Below are 19,939 nucleotides of genomic sequence, written 5' to 3'. Positions count from 1 at the left end.
TCGAGCCCTCCGCCTGGGACAGAAGGTCCCTCCTGACGGGTAGCTCCAGAGGAGGCCCGTCGAGGAGAGACACAAGATCGGGAAACCATACTCTGCCCGGCCAGCACGGGGCTATAAGAAGCAGGCAAACCCGGTCCCTGCGAACTCTCTCCAGAACTCCCGGGAGCAGAGCAACTGGGGGAAAGGCGTACAGACGTAGCCTCGGCCACTTCTGTACCATACAGTGAGACGTCTCTCGAGACGCAAACAAATCCACTTGTGCTTGGCCAAACTCCCTCCATATCTGCTCCACCACCTCGGGGTGGAGCCTCCATTCCCCGGGCCTCGGCCCCTGTCTTGACAGAGTATCTGCTCCTATATTCTGAACCCCGGGGATGTAGGCTGCCCCGAGTGACAGCAACTTCCCCTGGGACCACAAGAGGATATGGCGTGCCAGATTGGATAATGGGCGCGAACGCAAACCCCCTTGGTGGTTGATATAGGCGACTACCGACGTGTTGTCCGTGTGTACTAACACATGGTGTCCCCTGAGATCTGTGATAAAGCTCCTCAGAGCCCGGAAGACAGCTAACATCTCTAGGCGATTGATATGCCAGGAACGATGATGGTCTTCCCACAGACCTTGAGATGAGCGACCCTCTAGGATCGCTCCCCAACCCGTGTGGGAAGCATCCGTCGTTAGCAGTTTGCGACGACAAGGAGCTCCCAACACTGGGCCCTGGGACAGGAACCAAGGTTTCTTCCACATAACCAAGGCACGTAGGCATCGCCGCGTGACCTTGATCGTGCGAAATGGGTTGCCCCTCGGGGAAAACCCCCTGGTCCTGAGCCACCACTGCAGGGGCCTCATGTGCAGTAGTCCAAAAGGTATCACGTTGGAAGCTGCTGCCATGAGACCCAACAGTCTCTGGAACTGTTTGACAGTGAGTAGCTGGCCTAGCTTTACACTTTTCACAGCTGCAAGGATGGATTCTATACGTGGCGGTGACAGGCGCGCCTGCATCGACACAGAATCCCAAACCACGCCTAAGAAAGTGGTCCTCTGTAGTGGAGAAAGCACACTCTTCTTGGCGTTCAACCGTAACCCCAACTCTTTCATATGGGCGAGAACGACATCTCGATGTCGAACCGCCAACTGATGCGACTGAGCTAAAATCAATCAATCGTCGATGTAGTTCATTATGCGAATGCCCTGGAGGCGCAGAGGCGCCAGAGCTGCATCCACGCATTTCGTGAAAGTGCGGGGTGATAAAGCTAGGCCGAATGGAAGAACTCGATATTGGTATGCTTTGCCCCCGAAAGCAAACCTCAGGAACTTCCAGTGACATGGACGGATGGAAATGTGGAAATATGCGTCCTTGAGATCTATCGTGACAAACCAGTCCTCGGACCTGATCTGTGGCACGATCTGTCTCAATGTTAACATTTTGAACTTGAGCTGCATGACTGACTCGTTCAGAACTCGAAGATCTAAAATGGGACGCAATCCCCCGTCCTTCTTTGGAACTATGAAGTACCGGCTGTAAAACCCGGTTTCCCTGCTGGAGGGAGGTACATATTCTATGGCCCCTTTCTCTAACAGAGTGTTTACTTCCTGTTCCATAACCAGTACCTGCTCGGGGCCCACCACTGTGGGCAGGACCCCCATAAACCGAGGTGGGCGTTTCTTGAATTGTATCTGATACCCTTTTTCTACGGTCTGCAGGACCCAACGAGAAACATTTGACAGTAGCTTCCACGCTGTCAAAGATTCTACTAGAGGTACCAGCCTCTCGAGACTGGTTTCTGGATTTTGTTGTTGCTGAGTAGCCGGTTCGTCGCCCTGTAACGGCGCACCGGCAGGGAACGACTGAACAGACTGCTCTAACACCCTCCTCAGAGGGGGCGGGCATCCCGAGGCCACTACGTTTCCGGGTGGTCCTTGAGATATGTGCTCGCCGGAGACCGCTGCGCCCTGTAACACCGGAGGCGGCAGGGTTGGCAGAACAGTCCCCTGAGGGCACCGAAGAGAGACGGGCACCGTAAAAAGAGGTGTTAACCGCTCTGCTTCGGGGGGGACTACCCTCATTCGTCCTGAGCCCTTGGACATCAGGACTTTTTCCCAGCAGCCTTCTTGGCGGTAATAACGGTCCGCAGATCCGTTTTACCCCTCGAAGACTGCTGGGTTTGAGAGCGCCCTCCGTGTCCCCGAGATTTTTGTGGGGGAGCACGGGAGGAAACGCTCTGTTTCTGAGTGGCACGGTGCTCAGCACTCTTTTTAGAGGAGTGAGGCTGCTCCCGCTCAGCAGCCTCATAGAAAGAACGGCGGGGGAGAAGTTTCTGAAGTGCAGCTGCCTGTTTTGAAGCTTCTTGTGATTTAGCTACAGCACTATTAACAGCATCACCAAATAACCCAACAATGGAAACCGGAGCATCTAAGAGAACATGTTTTTCTTTATCCTTTATGTCGCTTAGATTGAGCCACAGATGCCTCTCAGTGGCCACCAGGGCTGCCATAGACCGCCCGATTGATTTAGCGGTCTCCTTGGTGGCCCTGAGAGACAGGTCTGTGGCTCTGCGCAGTTCGGCTACCGTGTCAGGACCAATTCCCCCGCCCTCCTCTAAATCACCCAATAATTCAGCCTGATATGCCTGCATAAGGGACATCGTATGCAGACACGCTGCAGCTTGACCAGCGGCTGCATACGATTTATGAACCAGGGCGGATGTAAACTTAACTGGCTTAGAGGGAAGTGTAGGAGCCTTCAGGGAAGATGCCGTTGCTGGAGAGAGATAGCTCGCAAGCGTCTCCTCCACCTTCGGCATCTCCCCATAACCATACTCTTTATATTTATAAATGGAAGAGTAGTGTGATGTCTGTGGTGTGTATACTCTGTAAGACATAGGTTTCCCCCACGATCTCGACACCTCGGTGTGGAGATCGGGGAAAAACGGAAGGCTTCTGCGCTGAGGCTGTGCACGGGATGGCAGGAAGCATTCGTCGAGCTTACTTTTCGAACGAACGTCCTGCCTATCCTCTGGCCACTCAATGGAAAGTCTCTCGACAGCTCTAGTTACAACATCGAGCAATTCCTCAAACGCATGAGACTGAGGTGGCGAATCCTCAGACTCAGCTTCAACACTAACAACATCCAACTCCTCAGAGCTGGACAGTTGCAGTATTGGTGCCTCTATCGGGGGGGAAGAAACCGCAACGCGTGCTTCCACACCCTGATGAGAGGCACTGGATCTATCAGTAAGAGGCTGAGATAAGGCAGAGCCCGTCTCAACATCCACTGATAGATCCATTTGCGAACCCCAGGTCTGAGATCGACGCCGTGCCTCGGCAGCGGCGGGACCCGAGCCCTGGGGAACGCGATCCTGGTTAAATAAAGCCAGGCGGGATCTGAGCGTACGCATAGGGAGCGTGTCGCAATGCACAAAGTCACCACCCTCGAGTGCTGACTGGGCATGCTCTTCACCCAAACAAACAACACAAAGAGTGTGAGTATCACCTCCCGTTAAATAACGCGGGCAGGGATGAACACACACTCTAAACTGCTGCTGCTTACTCGCCATAATTCTGAATATATATATATATAACAATATAGACAGACAACACCAAATAACGTGGACAGATTTCAACACAGAGCGCGACTGAAGACTCAGAAAGCTTTCGTTTTCTGTTTCAGGCCGGCTTTTATAGCTTCCTGGTACGTGACGTCACCCGCCTCTGACGTTCCGCCACACCATTGGACTGATTTTACATGTGCTTCAAGACGTCATCACGCAAAGCGAATGCATCTATCATTCTCGACGCAACGCGAGTTCCCTTGAAAGGGAACCCGATATTAGTACGCTTCGCCCCCGAAAGCGAACCTCAGGAACTGGATACGTGGAAGTAAGCGTCCTTGAGATCTATCATGAAAAACCAGTCATCGGACTTGATTTGTGACATGATTTGCTTTAGCGTGAGCATCTTGAACTTGAGCTTCTTTACAGATCAATTTAGAATGTGCAGATCTAAAATCGGATGCAACCCCCCCATCCTTTTTTGGAACAATAAAGTACCAGCTGTAAAACCCGGATTCCCTGCTGGGAGGGAATGGCCCTCTTGTCCAGCAGAGCCTTTACCTCTTGTTTCCAACGCTGCCAAAAATCCTACTAAGGGTACCAGACTGGTGAGACTGGCCTCTGATGTTACTTGAACAGCCAATTCCGTGCCCTGAAACGGTGAAACCGGCAGGGAACAACCGAACTGACTGCTCTGAAACCCTGACAACGTATAATGAGGTGTTCACCACTTCCCCCCGGAAGGGACTACCCTCAGAAGCCTGACACCGGTGGCGTCAGGACTTCTTCGCTAAAGCCTTAGAGATAATAATGGTCCTCAGATCCGTTTTACCCTTTGAAAACCTCAGCTGCCAGCGCAGCCCTGGCCCCCAGTCTTTCTGCGGGGGAGCACGGGAAGCGATGCTCTGCTTCTGTTGCACTCTCTGTGAGGAGCTTGTAGACGGCCGAGACTGCTCCCGCCCAGCAGCCTCAGAGACATGAGGGCGAAAAGGAATACATTTTTGGAATGCTGTCGCCTTTTTCTTTGCCTACTGAAATCTCTCGACGACTAAGGGTGACAGCGTCGCCGAAAGGGCCAGGAGGGGAAAGCGGGGCGTCCAGCAGAAAACTATTGTCTTTTCTACAGATTTAACCATAGGTGTCTCTCTGCGGCCGACTGACTTGGCCTGTCTCCTTGGTGGCCCGGAGAGATATTATAATGTTTCAATATATATTCACAAAATATATATCACAAAAGTTGTGATAGGAGCAGTTGGCCACCTCTATAAAAAAATAATGGATCTCTATGGGGCCTCTGCTGGATATATGGTCATAAACTTTTTTTCTACAACTGTAATTCCTACAGGTTTTTCTCTAACCAGCAGATGACAGAATTTTGCCCCTAGCACATAGATCAATATCCAGAAATAACTAATTTCCAATATCCAGAATAATTTTGATCAACATTCAAGTTTTTTTTCATTAAAAAATTATAATTTTTAGTCTAGTTTAATAATGTTGCAGTAAAATGTATAGCTGAGAAGTAAATAAAAAATCTGATATATCATTTATATTATTAAAAATGTATATTTTTTATACAATCGCTCTGTAAAAGCTTGGGGTCAAAATGACTCCAAAGACCCTAAGTGTTAACTGTATAAGGGAGCAAAAGAGGGTTAATAGTACATTTTGTTGTCCCATTTGGAGTTTGACAGTGTCCTCCTATTACCATCATTGTATGCAAAAGAGCAGAATGAATATTCTTCTAATTTTCTGTTGTTGATTGTGTTCTAACCAAGAAAGAATGTCAAAAAGGTCTGGACCTCGTGGCAATTCCTAACTATTTTATGTTTCTGGAAATTGTTGGCAAATTTAAATTAATTTGATTTTTAAAATCATGTTTTCGTATGACTTAAAATTGTATGAATTTGCCTCCAAATCGGCAAAACAATAGTAAAATTTTCTCATGATATCGCGTTGGGTTTGGAACAACATTTTCATCTTTAGGTGAGCTATCCCTTTAAGACGTGTTTTATTTGTCCTGATAAAAGTAGCATTATCAGCAAACATAAAAAGGTTTTTGTTACATAAAAAGGTAAAAGGTATCACTACTCCTTGTGCCCTCAATGTTTCTGGCCTCTAAATTTTTGGCTTTTAGATACAACAGATGGCCATGAACAATTAGAAATGACTCTTCAACGTGTATTAGGACAAATGTGCTTTTAGATTTCAAAAGAGCAATTTGTGTGACTATGCTTTTAGGATTAGGTGTCCTGTGACACAATGGGTGGTTATAATCATGAGCAGAGCTACAAGTTGTGTCCAACGAACTTCTGAACTGCCGATCTCTGAGGGCACAGGGACAGTTCTAAGGCAATCCGGGACATGGTAAGCAGGGTGAGTGGTAAAAATCATGCCATTCTACTTAAAGCTGCATTCTTTTATCACAGGAAACTTTTCTCTTAAACTCCTTTCTATCTTCTAAAAGTCAGAATAAACACAGACACATGCAGACAAAAAAAGCATAAGTGAGGAGAAAAAAGAAGAGAAATTGCCTCATTAATGCATTCGTCGTGCTGCCCTGAGCCTTTTCCTTTTGCCTGTGCCCAGCGGGAGCCCTTTTTATCAGGCCAAAGGACACCTTTCAGAAGACCATTAGTGAAACGGGGACAGATGCACCCCAGCAAATTCCCCCCTGTCATGAAAGTGATAGCGAAAGAAGAGGATAAAGCAGAACCCCACTTGATTCGTCCGGCCAGGCGAAGGCCTGACCTTGAGGCGGTGGGCGGGCCGCCTCCATAGGACGAAGTGTCAGGCCTGTCATCCGGGCACCATTCCGAGCCAAAAACTCCCCCTCCAGGTTAATGGCTTTTAGCTGTTGTTATCTGAAAAATGGTAATGGATGGCACCCCAGAAGCTGGAGATGCAATTACTCCCATCAGGATCCTTCTGTTAAATATGATTTGACCAATCAGCATAATTTGGACAGTTACGCATGATGGCCTTGGTAACTGGTTTTGCACCGATCTCACCCAGAGTGGCAAAGTGCACAGCTAATAGTGCACATGCCATTCAACAAATTGACATTTTCATCAGACAGAGACATCAGGATACTGCCAAACTCTGCTCCCAGGGGAGTTCAGGAGTAGAACAGGACTTTCTGCCCTGACGATTAAACTCCTGGACATTCAAATTGCTATAATAAATGTCTCCAATAAATGTTGGCATTGGAAAAGAGTGGTCCACCTGGCATGATGCACCAAAATTAAATGCCTAGATAAGGATGAAACAGCTTTCTTTGGAATACAAATGTGAAGTTTAGCATACAATAAAAGTAAATGTGACCAGGGACCATCAAGATTTAAATAATACAATTAGTAAAAAATAAGTGGCATAAAAGTTACATAACAATACTGCATTTCTTAAATAATAATACAATATTTATGGTGCTTTTTGGAAATGACAAAAATGACAGCCCTTGGTCCCCATTCAGTTTCATTGTATAGAAAAGAATGACAGCAACATGTCTGCTAAATTTCTCTTTTATGTTCCATGAGAGAAAGTCTTACAGGTTTGGAATGGGACAAGAAGGTGATGGCAGAGTTTTCATTTTTGGGTAAACTATCCTTTAAGCTCCTGCTGATGTAAAGACCCATTCCTTCAGCCTTCATCAAACCTGATAAAATCTTCCTTCAGAAACAAACACCAGGGAAATAACAACATAAAAACGAGAGGGAAGAACAAAAAACTAATGTTATTCTTGTGATATCAAATCAGGGAGATTTCAGGAGAATTATGTCTCTCTCTGTTTACTCTGGGAAAACCCGCTACTGTGGATGAGTCACTGTTTACTAGCCATTTACAAACAACATTCTGCTTCAAATACAACATTGTGCATAACAAATTGGTTCCATGTAAATTCAAGATGTGTAACCTGTAATTTTAAGTTTCTGTTACACTTTGCATTTGGTTCCATAAACCATATCTTATAACATAAACCAAACACTTAGTTTATTTGTTCTTTCTGCCATATGTCTATAGAGACCACATAACAGGTTTCAGCAGACTGAATCATGTGGCACATGCTATTGATCAGATGTTGTTGTGAAGTCTACGCGTCCTTATTAAGTCTTCCTTTACCCTCTACACCCCAGTTCCTGTAACCCAAGAACCATCAGTTCAGTGAATGATTGCACCCTGGGGCCATACTGACACCTGGTCACAAGAAAACATAGATGAGGGATTTGAAGTTGAAGTCTGAGAGTTAGAAAGGAGAAGGTTACTCACAGATGTAGTAGTATTCATGGCCTGGGCGAAACTCAAAGCCCAGAGAGAAGGGTGTGAAGAGCTGGAACTTCTCTGAGAACTTAAGGGGCCCGTTTGGACTCATTGGGCGGTTGCATTCCCAGCGCTTGAAGCCTTTCATGTGGTGGTTGCAGGTGGTGTAGCCGTCATAGTTGACCATAAAAAGGATGTAACGTTCCATGCGCTCCTGAGGAAGATGGTCCTCGTAGTGCGGACAGTAGATGTCCAGGTAGTCGTTGATGGCCACCTCCACTGTGTATTCACCATGCAAGAATCTTCAAAACAAACACAAACAACTTACTTGAGAATCACAAAATTGCAAAAGATCTCACAATGACAGGCCGAAGATTGAGAATGTAACATCTTTTAACTCTTTTATAAGACAAAAAGAGAAATTTCTAGTAGCTCCTGTCACTCATACTGAAGATATTCCCTGTGTTGTATGTGACAGGATGGGATTGGTCAAGGGGGATTTGGTGCTAAAGGCCGAACTGACTGAAATGACCAAGTGGAAGTGGATGAGCAGAGATTGACAGGGGTTCAGAGAGAGAAAGCCACTTCATTAAGAGTTTTCACATGGTCTGGCTTCAACCCAGCTCTTCTGAAATTAGTTTGCTGGCTGGGACAATTTAGACACAAATTGAGCACCTGCAGGAAGGTAGGACTCAAGACACAGAAACAGCAGTCACTTGTCTAGAAACTGGGACTTCATATGCAGACAATCTACAGTGTGGATATACTGTGGACCTAAAAAGCATTTGGACATTAAAGGGATAGTTCACCCAAAAATCTAAATTCTGTCATTGTTTACTCATCCTCACATCAGATTACTCAGCCTTTCTTCTGTGGACACAGAAAAAACATGGTTTTGCTTGACAAGTGAGGCATTTTTTTATTTACAGATATTGACAATAAAAAATGTTCTACAAGTAAGGTATTTAATCACCAAAAAAAACCTGTATTTTATTTTGATTGGATCTAGCCTTAACTATACATCAGGTTTTCACCTTACAAGAAAACAAACACAGCAAAACAAACTGTGTGCGTGTCTGTGTGTGTGTGTGTGTGTGTGTGTGTGTGTGTGTGTGTGTGTGTGTGTGTGTGTGTGTGTGTTCTTCAGATCCTCTTGTTCTGTCCACAGTGTGAAGATTACATGAATAAAATCTAACGACTCCAGCCGAGAGACTCTAATGGTTTGTCACCAGTGCGGTTGACACACCTGCTCCATCCTCCATTCTCCACACCATCAAAGCAGTCCCCTTCACTATAGACACTACAGAACATAAGCCAGCAAACTCAAATTAAGTGTTCACACTTCGAGAAGCCATACCAAGGCGCTTCATCCAATTTAACAGAATATCAAAGTGAAACAAAGATGAGATGAAATCAGAAGAAATGCACTGGGTTAACAAAAGCCTACACAAAAAAGGTCTGTGCCAAAATCTAGTGAGCTGCCTCTCTGTCTACATCCCTACTGAAAAGCTCATACATGACAGATTTGAAACATTCTAAATAGGCAGCAACTTATGATTTATAAAAATTAAAAAGAAATTACAGTTGATTTAAGAAAAATGATGCTATATATATATATATATAAGAGGGGTCTTGAATCAGCCAGAAGGCGTTGTATTCGCTATAACAACCGCCTCGCTCTACATTATCCCGCTTATTACATGGCTACCTACCAAATAAATCAATAATTTTACACTAAATATTGATTTAAAAAGGAGTTTATTGATTTAAAAACGATTGTATTGCTTCCGCTAAAGAAAATAGTCTGTTCCGTCTCTACGGTTAGAATCCTGCGTCCATAGCAACACTCTGCTTTGCATGGCAACGGTGTGTTATACTTGGCAGCGGTCTGTTATCAAGAAATAACAGACCACATTCTACATTAGAATTCAACCAAGCCATGTAATAAATATATTTATAAAACGGTTAGTTCCAATCCTTGATTCTGATTGGTCAATAGCTGTGCTTTATTCACGATAAAACACGGCTATGACCGCTTCACCCAACTGTTCTATGTATCACTACACAACACCCCTAGCAACCACTCTTAGTAACTTAAACACATGTTTGATCTCATTGATATTGTTCATTGAAGCTATAGTAGAGTATTGTGAGAGATCGCGTAAGCGAGTGTACCTGCATTTACAGTAGATATAGCATTTTCCTTCAGGTCAGTCATATTCATAATAAAAAAAAAATCTGTTTGAATGTCCGCTGCGATATCTTGTCCTTTTAACAGTTAAGGGTTTTTTCTGTGCCCATAGTCATCTGTCAGTTGCGTCTTCCTTCTCCGTGTTCACAAGTTTGATTCCTTTCAATGTAAAAGTCTTCTCTACTGACTGACTCACTCATAAAGACGTTCTTTGCCACCATCTATTGGCGAAATAATGTATGTAACTTTTGTTGCTGTTTACGGTCAGGGACTATTTTTTCCAGCGGAAGGAAGGCTTTTAGTGATTTTACTTCATAAAAGTTGCATAGATACATGTTTTTTCGGCTTTAATAGTTGTATTGTGTGGTAACCGTTTTATAAAAGCAATAAGGTACTCGAGACAAGTGCTGTATCGTGAATAAGTAACGGCTGAAGGGGTTGCAGGCACTCCGCGAACAACGCCCTTCAGCCGTTACTTATTCACGATACAGCACAGCCTCTCGTACCTTATTGCTTACACATATATATATATATATATATATATATATATATATATATATATATATATATATATATATATATATATATATATATAATATTATATTATATTATATAAAAAAAATATTTTTTTCTGATAAACAATAAAAGATTATGCTAACTACTTGCTTCTTTCTACTTACTTCCTGGTTTCTTTCCAAGAATTTCATTCTTTTAATGAGGCTTTTTTCATCATCATACTGGATCAGAACAGAACAAAATTAATTTGTTGCTTTTTGAATTTGGCCAAAAGAAGGAGCATTAAACTGCATATCTTTTAGAAAGGTCTCTGCATTTGGAACGTCTATGAATGGAATGGAACTAAAGACCTTATAAAACCTCCTTCCCCTAAAAAACAAATCACATGATACACAAATAAAATTAAAAAAGCTTCACTTTGTTGACTGTGAATGTAGTCTATATAAATCAGAACATCACATGGTCTTTTTTAGGGGAGAGAGGGCAGGGACAGGGCCAGGGGGTGAGGGGGCAGTAGGCAGGGGGTTTGGAGTGAGATTTGGCATAAGATGACAGCTAATCTAGGTCTGGAATTACTGTCAAAGGGCCAAGCCAGGCCAAACACCAGCTGTAGCAGCACATGAAGCTCCTCCAGACATTTCCTTGCCTTATCATAGTGGCCCAGAGAACAACCTCATTCACACTGCATGACTTCCCTATCCCTTTCTCCATTTCTTTCTGTCACTTTTTTTTTTTGTCCATCAGCAATACTTTAAATCCCAGAGCTTATATAAATGACAACATGGACTACATCACTGATGTTGTTCTAGTTCGCCTCATAGCCAAAAAGCTCAATGAAACATAAAAAAAAATAATTAAAAAAATAATAATAATAAATAAATAAACATGTTCTTCTTATAGTGCCTCAGCACCTCGATATTTCTCTTCCTGGAAAGGAAAATGCTTCATTCTCTGCAGAGATGCGCAAACTCCATCTTATTTTCTTCTTGAGTGTTTTTGTGTCAGTTTGCCTCTAATCACAGCTTTCCAGTAAACGGTATCGAGAGCTCAGCAAAGAGTAATGGAAGCAGAACTCCGCCATAGGACCCTCCTGATGTTTACGAAGCCCTAAATTTAATCATCCTGCCAAAAAAACAAAAAACAAAAAAAAAAACATGTGTTAGCTGCCCTTTAATACAAAGTGCGTTATCATTACTACACATTTCGTGGGTCAGGCATATCTCTTTCAGATTTATATGGTGCATTATGCCTTAACAAATCAATATCAATGCCCCTTCCTCCCTTTCCCTCCCAGATGTCATTAAATCTGGAGTCGTCGGCCAAATGATCCAACACACCGAGGCAACACGTCATTCCCTTTGATTCAAAAGTATCTTGTTATAAAAAATGACCATACAGCCAGTGGCTTGTGGGTACAGGGTGGCGGAGGGAGGAGATGACAGATGGAAATATCAATAAGTGAGCCCAGAATGTTTAGAGAGAGCTAATGCATGCAGTTAGGTGAGCTCGCTTCATCCATCATACTGTATTCACCGGTCTATCTCCTCAGGTCCTCTGAGCACAGTCCTGATCAGACCTCCCTGAACTCCTCCTCCTCCGCTGCTACATCAACAGCTGAACTCATATCATCTCTAAATGAGCTGTATAGCCTCCCTTTCTCAGTGTGATATTTTCATCATGTCAACAATCCAGATGGAACCCCAAAAAAGTTATATAGTCTGATGCCAAAAAATAACCTTTTTTGGTTTTAGAAAGAACACTTTCTTTATTTTTCTTTACATATTCTCATTTTAAGATTGAATGGAAAACAAAATGGGACCTTTGCTAAAGTTTTCTTCTCAGAACTTTCTCCTAAGAAAAATATCCTCAACATCACACATGTCTCTTCAGAAGATATCTCAATAATGTGGGCTGAAATTTGTCAAGATAACCTGTGTAATCAAAAGTCTGAATGTATGAACTCATGGAAACCAAATGATCTGAGCATTGCTATCTACTTATTAGGGGTTCAAGCACAAAGTGCTGAAACCCTATTGTGATTGTCCAAACTGTAAGTGCTAGAGACTTGAAACTTGGCCAGGTGGTAGTACAAAAATCGAGGAGAGGTTGACAGAGTATTACCCAGATTAGCCAATAGGTGGCGCTACAGCAAACCAAAAGCGCAAAACTGCTCATAACTCCTAGACCGTATGTCGTAGACTCAAGAGTCTTATATCATTGGAATCCAGACCTCATGAAGAACAAAACGTTTATCTCAGATTTCATTTCCGGTATGCAAAATTTTCCGCCATTTTGAATTTTGTTAAAAAAACTACTTTTGCGAACCAGTCCTAGGTTTTTCGCCCGATCAGAACCAAACCAGTGCAGAAATGTTCTCTGGACTCTGAATATCAATAATTATCAAAAGAAAAGTTGAAATTTCGATTCACGGTTGCTAAGGGGCGCCAGAACATGCGTTGTGGGAGGATCCTATATTACTAAAATGGCTCGAGAAGTAAATGAGATATCTTCACCAAACTCAATACACATATGTATGAGTTCAATTTGAGGTCACAGTAAAAATTGTGACGACTGAACACTAAGTGGCACTATAACATGAAAAAAAACATATAAAGGGCCATGACCACTTGACCGTTAGTCCGATTGACTTGAAAATTGGTATGCAGTGTCTTGGTCCAAGGTGCCATGTATGTCTATGAGGACATTGGCGTATGTCGAAAAACATGGCCGCAATCGGCCAATGAAGTTTGAGCACCTATTAGACAAGGTTAACGGAGGCCGATCAGAACGAAACTCGATGGGCATGTTTGACTCATGGCCCTAGAGGTCTGTAAGAATTTTGAAAGAAATCGGCCACTAGTTGGCGCTAACGAGTTTTACGGCTCTGTAATCACATGGTGTTACACACATCAACACAATATGCATATCATTTGATAGATCTCCTCATACTGAACAACTTTGCCTCAAGAATCACTGCTGTCAATCAAACCGTTCATTAAATATTCGCGAATATGTTAAAAACCTACTTTTGCGAACTAGTCCTAGGTCTGAAAAAACAAACCAGTCTAGGACAATTCTCTGGACTCTCTAGATCAATAATTATCAAAGAAGTTGAACTTTGCCATTTGGGTTGCTATAACAGCATCATTTAGAAAATGGGTGTGGCAAAATACACTCAAAAGCCTATAAATCCTAAACGCCAAAAAAAAAAAAAAAAATCCTATGGTAAATTGCCTGTATTGGCTGTAAATGGTCTTTTCCATCTACAGTATTATGTCAGTGGTTACTTGCTTGCTAAATAAAACTTAAGGGCCTTAAAGGCCTTAAACGCTTCAACCCAGATAAATGCTGCTTGTAGCTTTAATATTATAACTACAATTGTCTCAGTAGATTCTGCAATGCAATGCAATGTTCGGGTTCTCCTGAAAAAAAACACTGGAACAGATCTGAACATATAATGCAACATCTACATTTTTAAACTCTAATAAACCAAGAGGCCAACTCAACACAATACAGCAAATAATAGAATTATGGTTCTTTGCAGAAATTAAGGTGAAGCAAAAAACTAACAAATCATATTTATTTTAAGGCTGATAAACTTTTCTTCATGAATTTTGTTTCAGATTTAATTTAATTCTAAAATATGCAATCAGTGAGGCTGTAAGATATTACATCCTAGAAAGTGCAAAACCTGTACTAAGTTTCTTGCTCTTCCTATTTGGAGAAAATGTATGTGTGCAGAAATCCAACTCTGGATTTTGGGGCTCTCTGGGCTTTAGTTCATTCTTCAGCCTCTATCATTTCAACAGGACATCAATTAATCAGACCAAACTACTCTCGTTTGGCGTGTTTAGAAGGAGGGTGACTCTCTGGGTGAACTTTCCTGGCGGTTGCGGTTAAAGAAGGAGTTTGAAGTTTTTACGTCAGTGTCTGGCCGCCAGAGAGCCTCAGATCCAGATTTCAGAACTTCCTTTAGTAAATGTTTGCCTGTAGAAGAGCCTGTTTTCCAGGCCCTTAGTAGGAAGCATCTTTAATGGAAGAGGTTAAAACCAAGAAAGCAGATCAGATAAGACAGAATTCATGATTTATCATGATATTTAGACCCTCCTTGTTAGTACAAACAGAGCCGCTTTGACTATTTGAGCCTTTAATATATGTCTCTCAAGCAATGTTGCGAATTTCAGAAATGGGTTAATGAAGTGGAAAAGTGGTTTTGAGTATTTTATAAATAAAACATCTATGGATTATATTTCTACAACCACTGAAGGTTGGGGTCGGGCGGGGGTCTACCTCTGTACAACTGGATAAAGACAGTCCAGCTGTCTACAAGGAGAGAGAAATGAGACAACTCTGTTCGTCTTTAGAAAGCCATAGACTCTGAGCAAGTCATTAATTATATTTTGCACCACAACCTGCCACAAAGCAGATGCTAAAATTTGCCAAGTTCTGTAAGGTCAAACAAAAATGATGAGTTTGTGAAGGTCTTCTGGAGTTTGGCCCTCATTTAGAAGTTCTTGTTGGTTTTGTCTGTCCTGAACCTTTAGTTGAGTTGCAGCCGAAGCAAATATGTGTCTTTATTTAGCAATTAACCAATGACCAGGCCATAATAGTTTAGGGCAAATAAAGCCAGCTAATAACCTGGCACAAGCCTCACACACTTGGGGTAATTCTTCTTCAAATGCATCACTACCTCCAGCGTGCAGCAGGGCTATATGCTGGGCCCGCATGAGTTTTATGCCAGTGTTTGTCTGCCCTCCCCCTCAGTTCAGCATAGAGTTTAGCATGAGTGTGTGTTTGTGTGCATGTGCGCGAGAATGGCCCTTTGTGCCGACGGCTCTGGGTCTGGAACCTATTTCCACATGCTCATCTTGGGCTTGGTCTGTGGACTACCTCTCCCCATGTGGAACATGTTTATTGTTCTTTGTGTCAGGCAGACGCCGAGACCTCCGTGGCCCCCTCTTCCCTCCACATCTCCCCGCAATCTCTCCTGTTATTCCAACTCTGCTTGAGCAATTTTTCTATCACAGCATTTATGCAAACGTTATCCCAGCTGACGTTCAGCCAGGGCTAAAAAACGTTGTCATGGGAGGGGGGTGGTTGAGAAAAATGAAACAAACAAAAAAGAAAAAGAATAGGAAAAAAGCCTCAGAGGACAAAACACGTGCATCATGTGAGATAAAAAGTAGGGATGTCCCGATACCACTTTTTTCAGAACGAGTCCGATACCGATACTTTAATTTTTGATACTCGCCGATACCGATACCGTAACCGATCCCAATTATTTAATCCAATTTTGATACTACAACAAAAACTACCAGCTTAATTAATGTGAATTTAAAACAAGTAAGCAGTCAGTAACAAATAAGAACAAACAATCGAATTACAAATAGGACAAATAAATACAATAGAACAAAGAAAGGCTACAAATGAAATAAACAGTGTTTTTAGAGTTTTTCAGGTAGATCCAACAGGTACAGAAATTTGAATAAAGTAATCAAATGTGAAAAAAGCATATTCATTACTGTATAAATAATATATAGATAGATATTTTTGTAAAGTTGAAAAGGGTAGCGTATTTAGTCAAGAGCAGTGAGTATTTCTTTGTCCTTTGTTTGATTAACATTAAAACACAGAAGCAGGTTTATCAAACTGCTGCCCCTTTAAGACCGAACGCACGGACCGCATTTGAACATGGCTACGTTCATTTGAGATATAACCGACTTTGTTTACTATAGGATACTCGCCAAGACGGGCGTTTTTACATAATTTTGTGTGAATTCGTCCGTACAAGCGCAAGACGTGAAAGACAATTTAATTCAGTATTCGCGCGCTGAGACACTGGTTTGCGGGGCGCGCGCTTTGGATGTTTGCATTCATGGAACTTCTTGACCTGCACACGTCCTGAAATATTGTAGGGAACCACTTTATACTTAAATCAGGTAACAGTTCATGTTTTACTTTACTTGCATATACGATTTAGTTTTCATCCAAATAACATGTGCTGAGTGAACGATCAGCAATCAAGAGCATTCAACAGAAGTGCGCTCGCTCGCGCTCTCTCTCTCTCTCTCTCTCTCACTCTCTCTCTCTCTCACTCTCTCTCTCTCGTCAGTTAACGTTAATAATAATCTACATGCCTCGTTTTATTTTCTTTGCCATTGACATCCGACTGAACAAACTTTCCACTGATGTCTGTTTAAAGGGATGTGCTCGCAATATGTACGCGGTATCGGTGCGTGGTATCGGCAAATTTTTATGAGTAGCCTACGAGTACGAGTATATGAGGACAGTATCGGCCCGATCCCCGATGCCAGTATCGGTATCGGGCCATCCCTAATAAAAAGTAATAGTTGTTTTGTGCTCCTTTTTAAACCCTTCTTTAACACAAAGTTATACGTTCAGATGTGTAGGTCTGTGTGTGTGTAATTATCCAGGTGCTGTGTGTTTTCTCTAAAGGTCCATGTCCACATCCACCTTCTCTTCACATGGCGTCCTCATTTACTCTGGGCCATCATTAGATAAAAGTGCCCCGTCCTTGCGGGGACACTTGGTTAATTACATTTTTATGCCTCAGCCAGCTTTGTAAGACCTTTTAGTCACTGAAAGACAGTGGGTGAAAATAGAAGGGACCAGTGCAGTCCGGCAAATGAAAGATCTGCAAACAAATCTGTGTTCTATCATCAAAGCAGAACAACAGCCAAAGCAGCTGTGCTGGGATGCTCTCTATCATTGTACTGTAGCTCTAATGGGCTGCTAATGGAAAATGTTTACACACACAGCGGCTTCACAACCTCAATTCAGCTACTCTGCAAGTTTACATCCTTGTATGTAAGAACTGCTTATCCATATATAAAAAAAATAAATTAAAACAAAAATGTTTGGTGTTTGCGTTTAATCAACCAGAAGAGTATAGAAGTAACAGGAAAAGGATCAGGAAATGTCCTGAGATGGATTCAGACCCAGGTCACCTGTGCACGTGTTGTAGCATGAACACTGCCATGCCTATATATTTTTAGCCTTTTAAGTTCAAACCGGAGTCAGACAAAGATGGAGAGACTCAAGAAGAAGTGACAACCTGTAGACAACATTTCTGAATGGTTAGTTGATGAATTTATGTAGCTTATGTGTAGATATCTTCTAGACATTGATTAGAATATTCTGTCATGATCTATAAATCACGTTCCCGGGGACAGGGTTTATGTAAATTTTAGGGTTTGTGATGTCACTTACCTGGGAGGAATGTTGTGTAGTCCCTACCAGCCATTTGTTGTAGTTCTTAAAAAGCAATTTCTTTAAAAGAAAATATCTCCCTTTGCTTTGAATTTTTAGTGAAAATTAGGGTTGCATTGATATTAAAAATGCTGTCTGATACTTATTTTTAATTATAACTGATAAATATTACAATTCTGTACTTTTCTAAATAAATTAAATATAATACAGTAAACCCACATGTAAATATAGGCATAACAACATTAAAATGTAACGTAATAAAATAGATATTCATTTAGAGAATTGCAAAATATTAACAGTTTAGTAAAATTCTTCTTCTTTTTTTTTAATTGAGCATAGAATGGCAAAAAGAAAATTGCATGCACAATTAAGCATCTAAAATTGGACGATACCAATAAATAAATACAGCTGCAAGCAGCACCTATCGGGACCACGTGCAAAGAAGTCAATAAGACATGCCAACATGGCTGGGAGTGTCAGACCAATTGCAACAATGAGAAATTAAAGACATTTAAATATGATTTTAGGCAAAATGGCTGAAAAATCATATATACAGTAACTAAAAATATGATTTAATGGATTATCAAGACACATACCGAGTTTTGTAACGATACACGAATGCATTCGTAAAGTGTTGCATTTAATATCATGATATTATATTGTAATTAATGGCAATGTCCTTGTTTTGTTATATTATAGCGCCACCAAGTGGTGCAGTTCCACCACTTTTTTTGTGTGTTCTCAAAGTGAGCCCATACATGTGTGTCAAATTTGGTGAAAATATCTAATTTTGTTTTGGAGTTATAGACATTTATATATATGAGAGCATAAAAAATGACTTCTCAGACTCTTTCAGAGCATCGTGCCGATGATCCATACCAAGTTTTGTAACGATACGTTCATGCGTTCATAAAATACAGCATTATAGAACAACATACAAAATGGCCGATGCCCAAAATGGCCGCTATGGAAAAATTGGATATCAGTCGACTCGGCATGAATCTCTGAATCTAGCAAGACCACTTTTATGATTTTTGGACAAACCGTTCAGAAGTTATAACCAAAAATAGCCATATTTCGTATCTCCGGACCAGTAGGTGGTGTTGCGCTGAAACACAGCATGTAGCCTCAAGTCATGCTTGTGATTACATGTACTAAGTTTGGTCTGAATACGAAAAAGCATTGCGGAGATACAGCCTTATGTCTGTTTTTGCAAGCGATACTTAAAATTTGTTTGCGTGGTATTCACGAACGGTTTGACAAATCAATTTGAATTCCATAACTTTTTGTCGGCATGGTCTGAAGATGATCTGGTTCAATTTTCGTGAAAATCGGAGCAACCATCTAGGGCGAGTTCGAAAAAGTAGTTTTTAAAAAAAAATCAAAATGGCGGAAAGATTTACATGACAGAAAATGACATGTCATGATGCAATTGAATCGTCTTGATCCAAGGAATCAGTGGGGAAAATAATTTTTAATTATGGTTCAAAAGTTATTAGCATAAACATGAGTGAAACTTTGGACAGTTGGTGGCACTAGACGGATTGAGTTAGAGACTCCAAATTTGCTATGGTGACTGTTCAGACTGTCCTCTATCGGTGTGCCAAATTTCATAACTTTCCCACAAGCAGTTCTATGGGCTGCCATAGACTTCCATACGGACGAAGAAGAAGAAGAAACGGAAGAAGAATAAGAACGCCAATGATTTCAATAGGTGCCCACGCACTTTCAGTGCTTGGCCCCTAATAACAATAAATATTCTAATTCTGGCCAATAACTAATATATTGTCAAAAATATATTGCTTCTATCAAAATAAATAAATAAATAAATATAAATATATTTATATATATATATATATATATATATATATATATATATATGTTTACAGAAAATGTACAATATAACATATTTATTATGCATTTTACATCATAACTTTTCTGTGTTATGCATTTTTCAAAACCTAAAACTTTACAGGTTTATATCATATTTTAAATCCTAGGCTGTCAAAGTGGTCTCAGATACTTGTACGCCACTGTATTTATATATATTTTTCCCCTTTCAAATGAACTTTTCTCAAACTTTATGATAAATACTGTTATTAGGAGTTGAGGATGTCTGGCATTTATTTTAAATTTGCACGTTTGGATCTCATCGTCACTACAAGCTCTGACGGCGAGTGTAATGAGGCTTCT

At 41.5% G+C, this 19,939-nt stretch overlaps 1 protein-coding gene across 1 annotated transcript in view; it reads right to left on the bottom strand.

The window, feature by feature from the left end:
- efna2b (ephrin-A2b) overlaps positions 1 to 19,939 on the bottom strand; it is a 188,842-nt gene that overhangs the window by 39,480 nt on the left and 129,423 nt on the right. Inside the window, exon 2 of the mRNA XM_084100781.1 lies at positions 7,819 to 8,111. Within this exon, the coding sequence (XP_083956907.1) occupies positions 7,819 to 8,111 (293 nt within the window). The remainder of the gene's footprint in view (positions 1 to 7,818; positions 8,112 to 19,939) is intronic.

This window comes from Abramis brama (genome assembly GCF_963993115.1).
Source record: "Abramis brama genome assembly, chromosome: 23".
In the NCBI taxonomy this organism is placed as follows: Eukaryota; Metazoa; Chordata; class Actinopteri; order Cypriniformes; family Leuciscidae; genus Abramis; species Abramis brama.
This window is presented reverse-complemented; position numbering and strand designations above follow the sequence as displayed.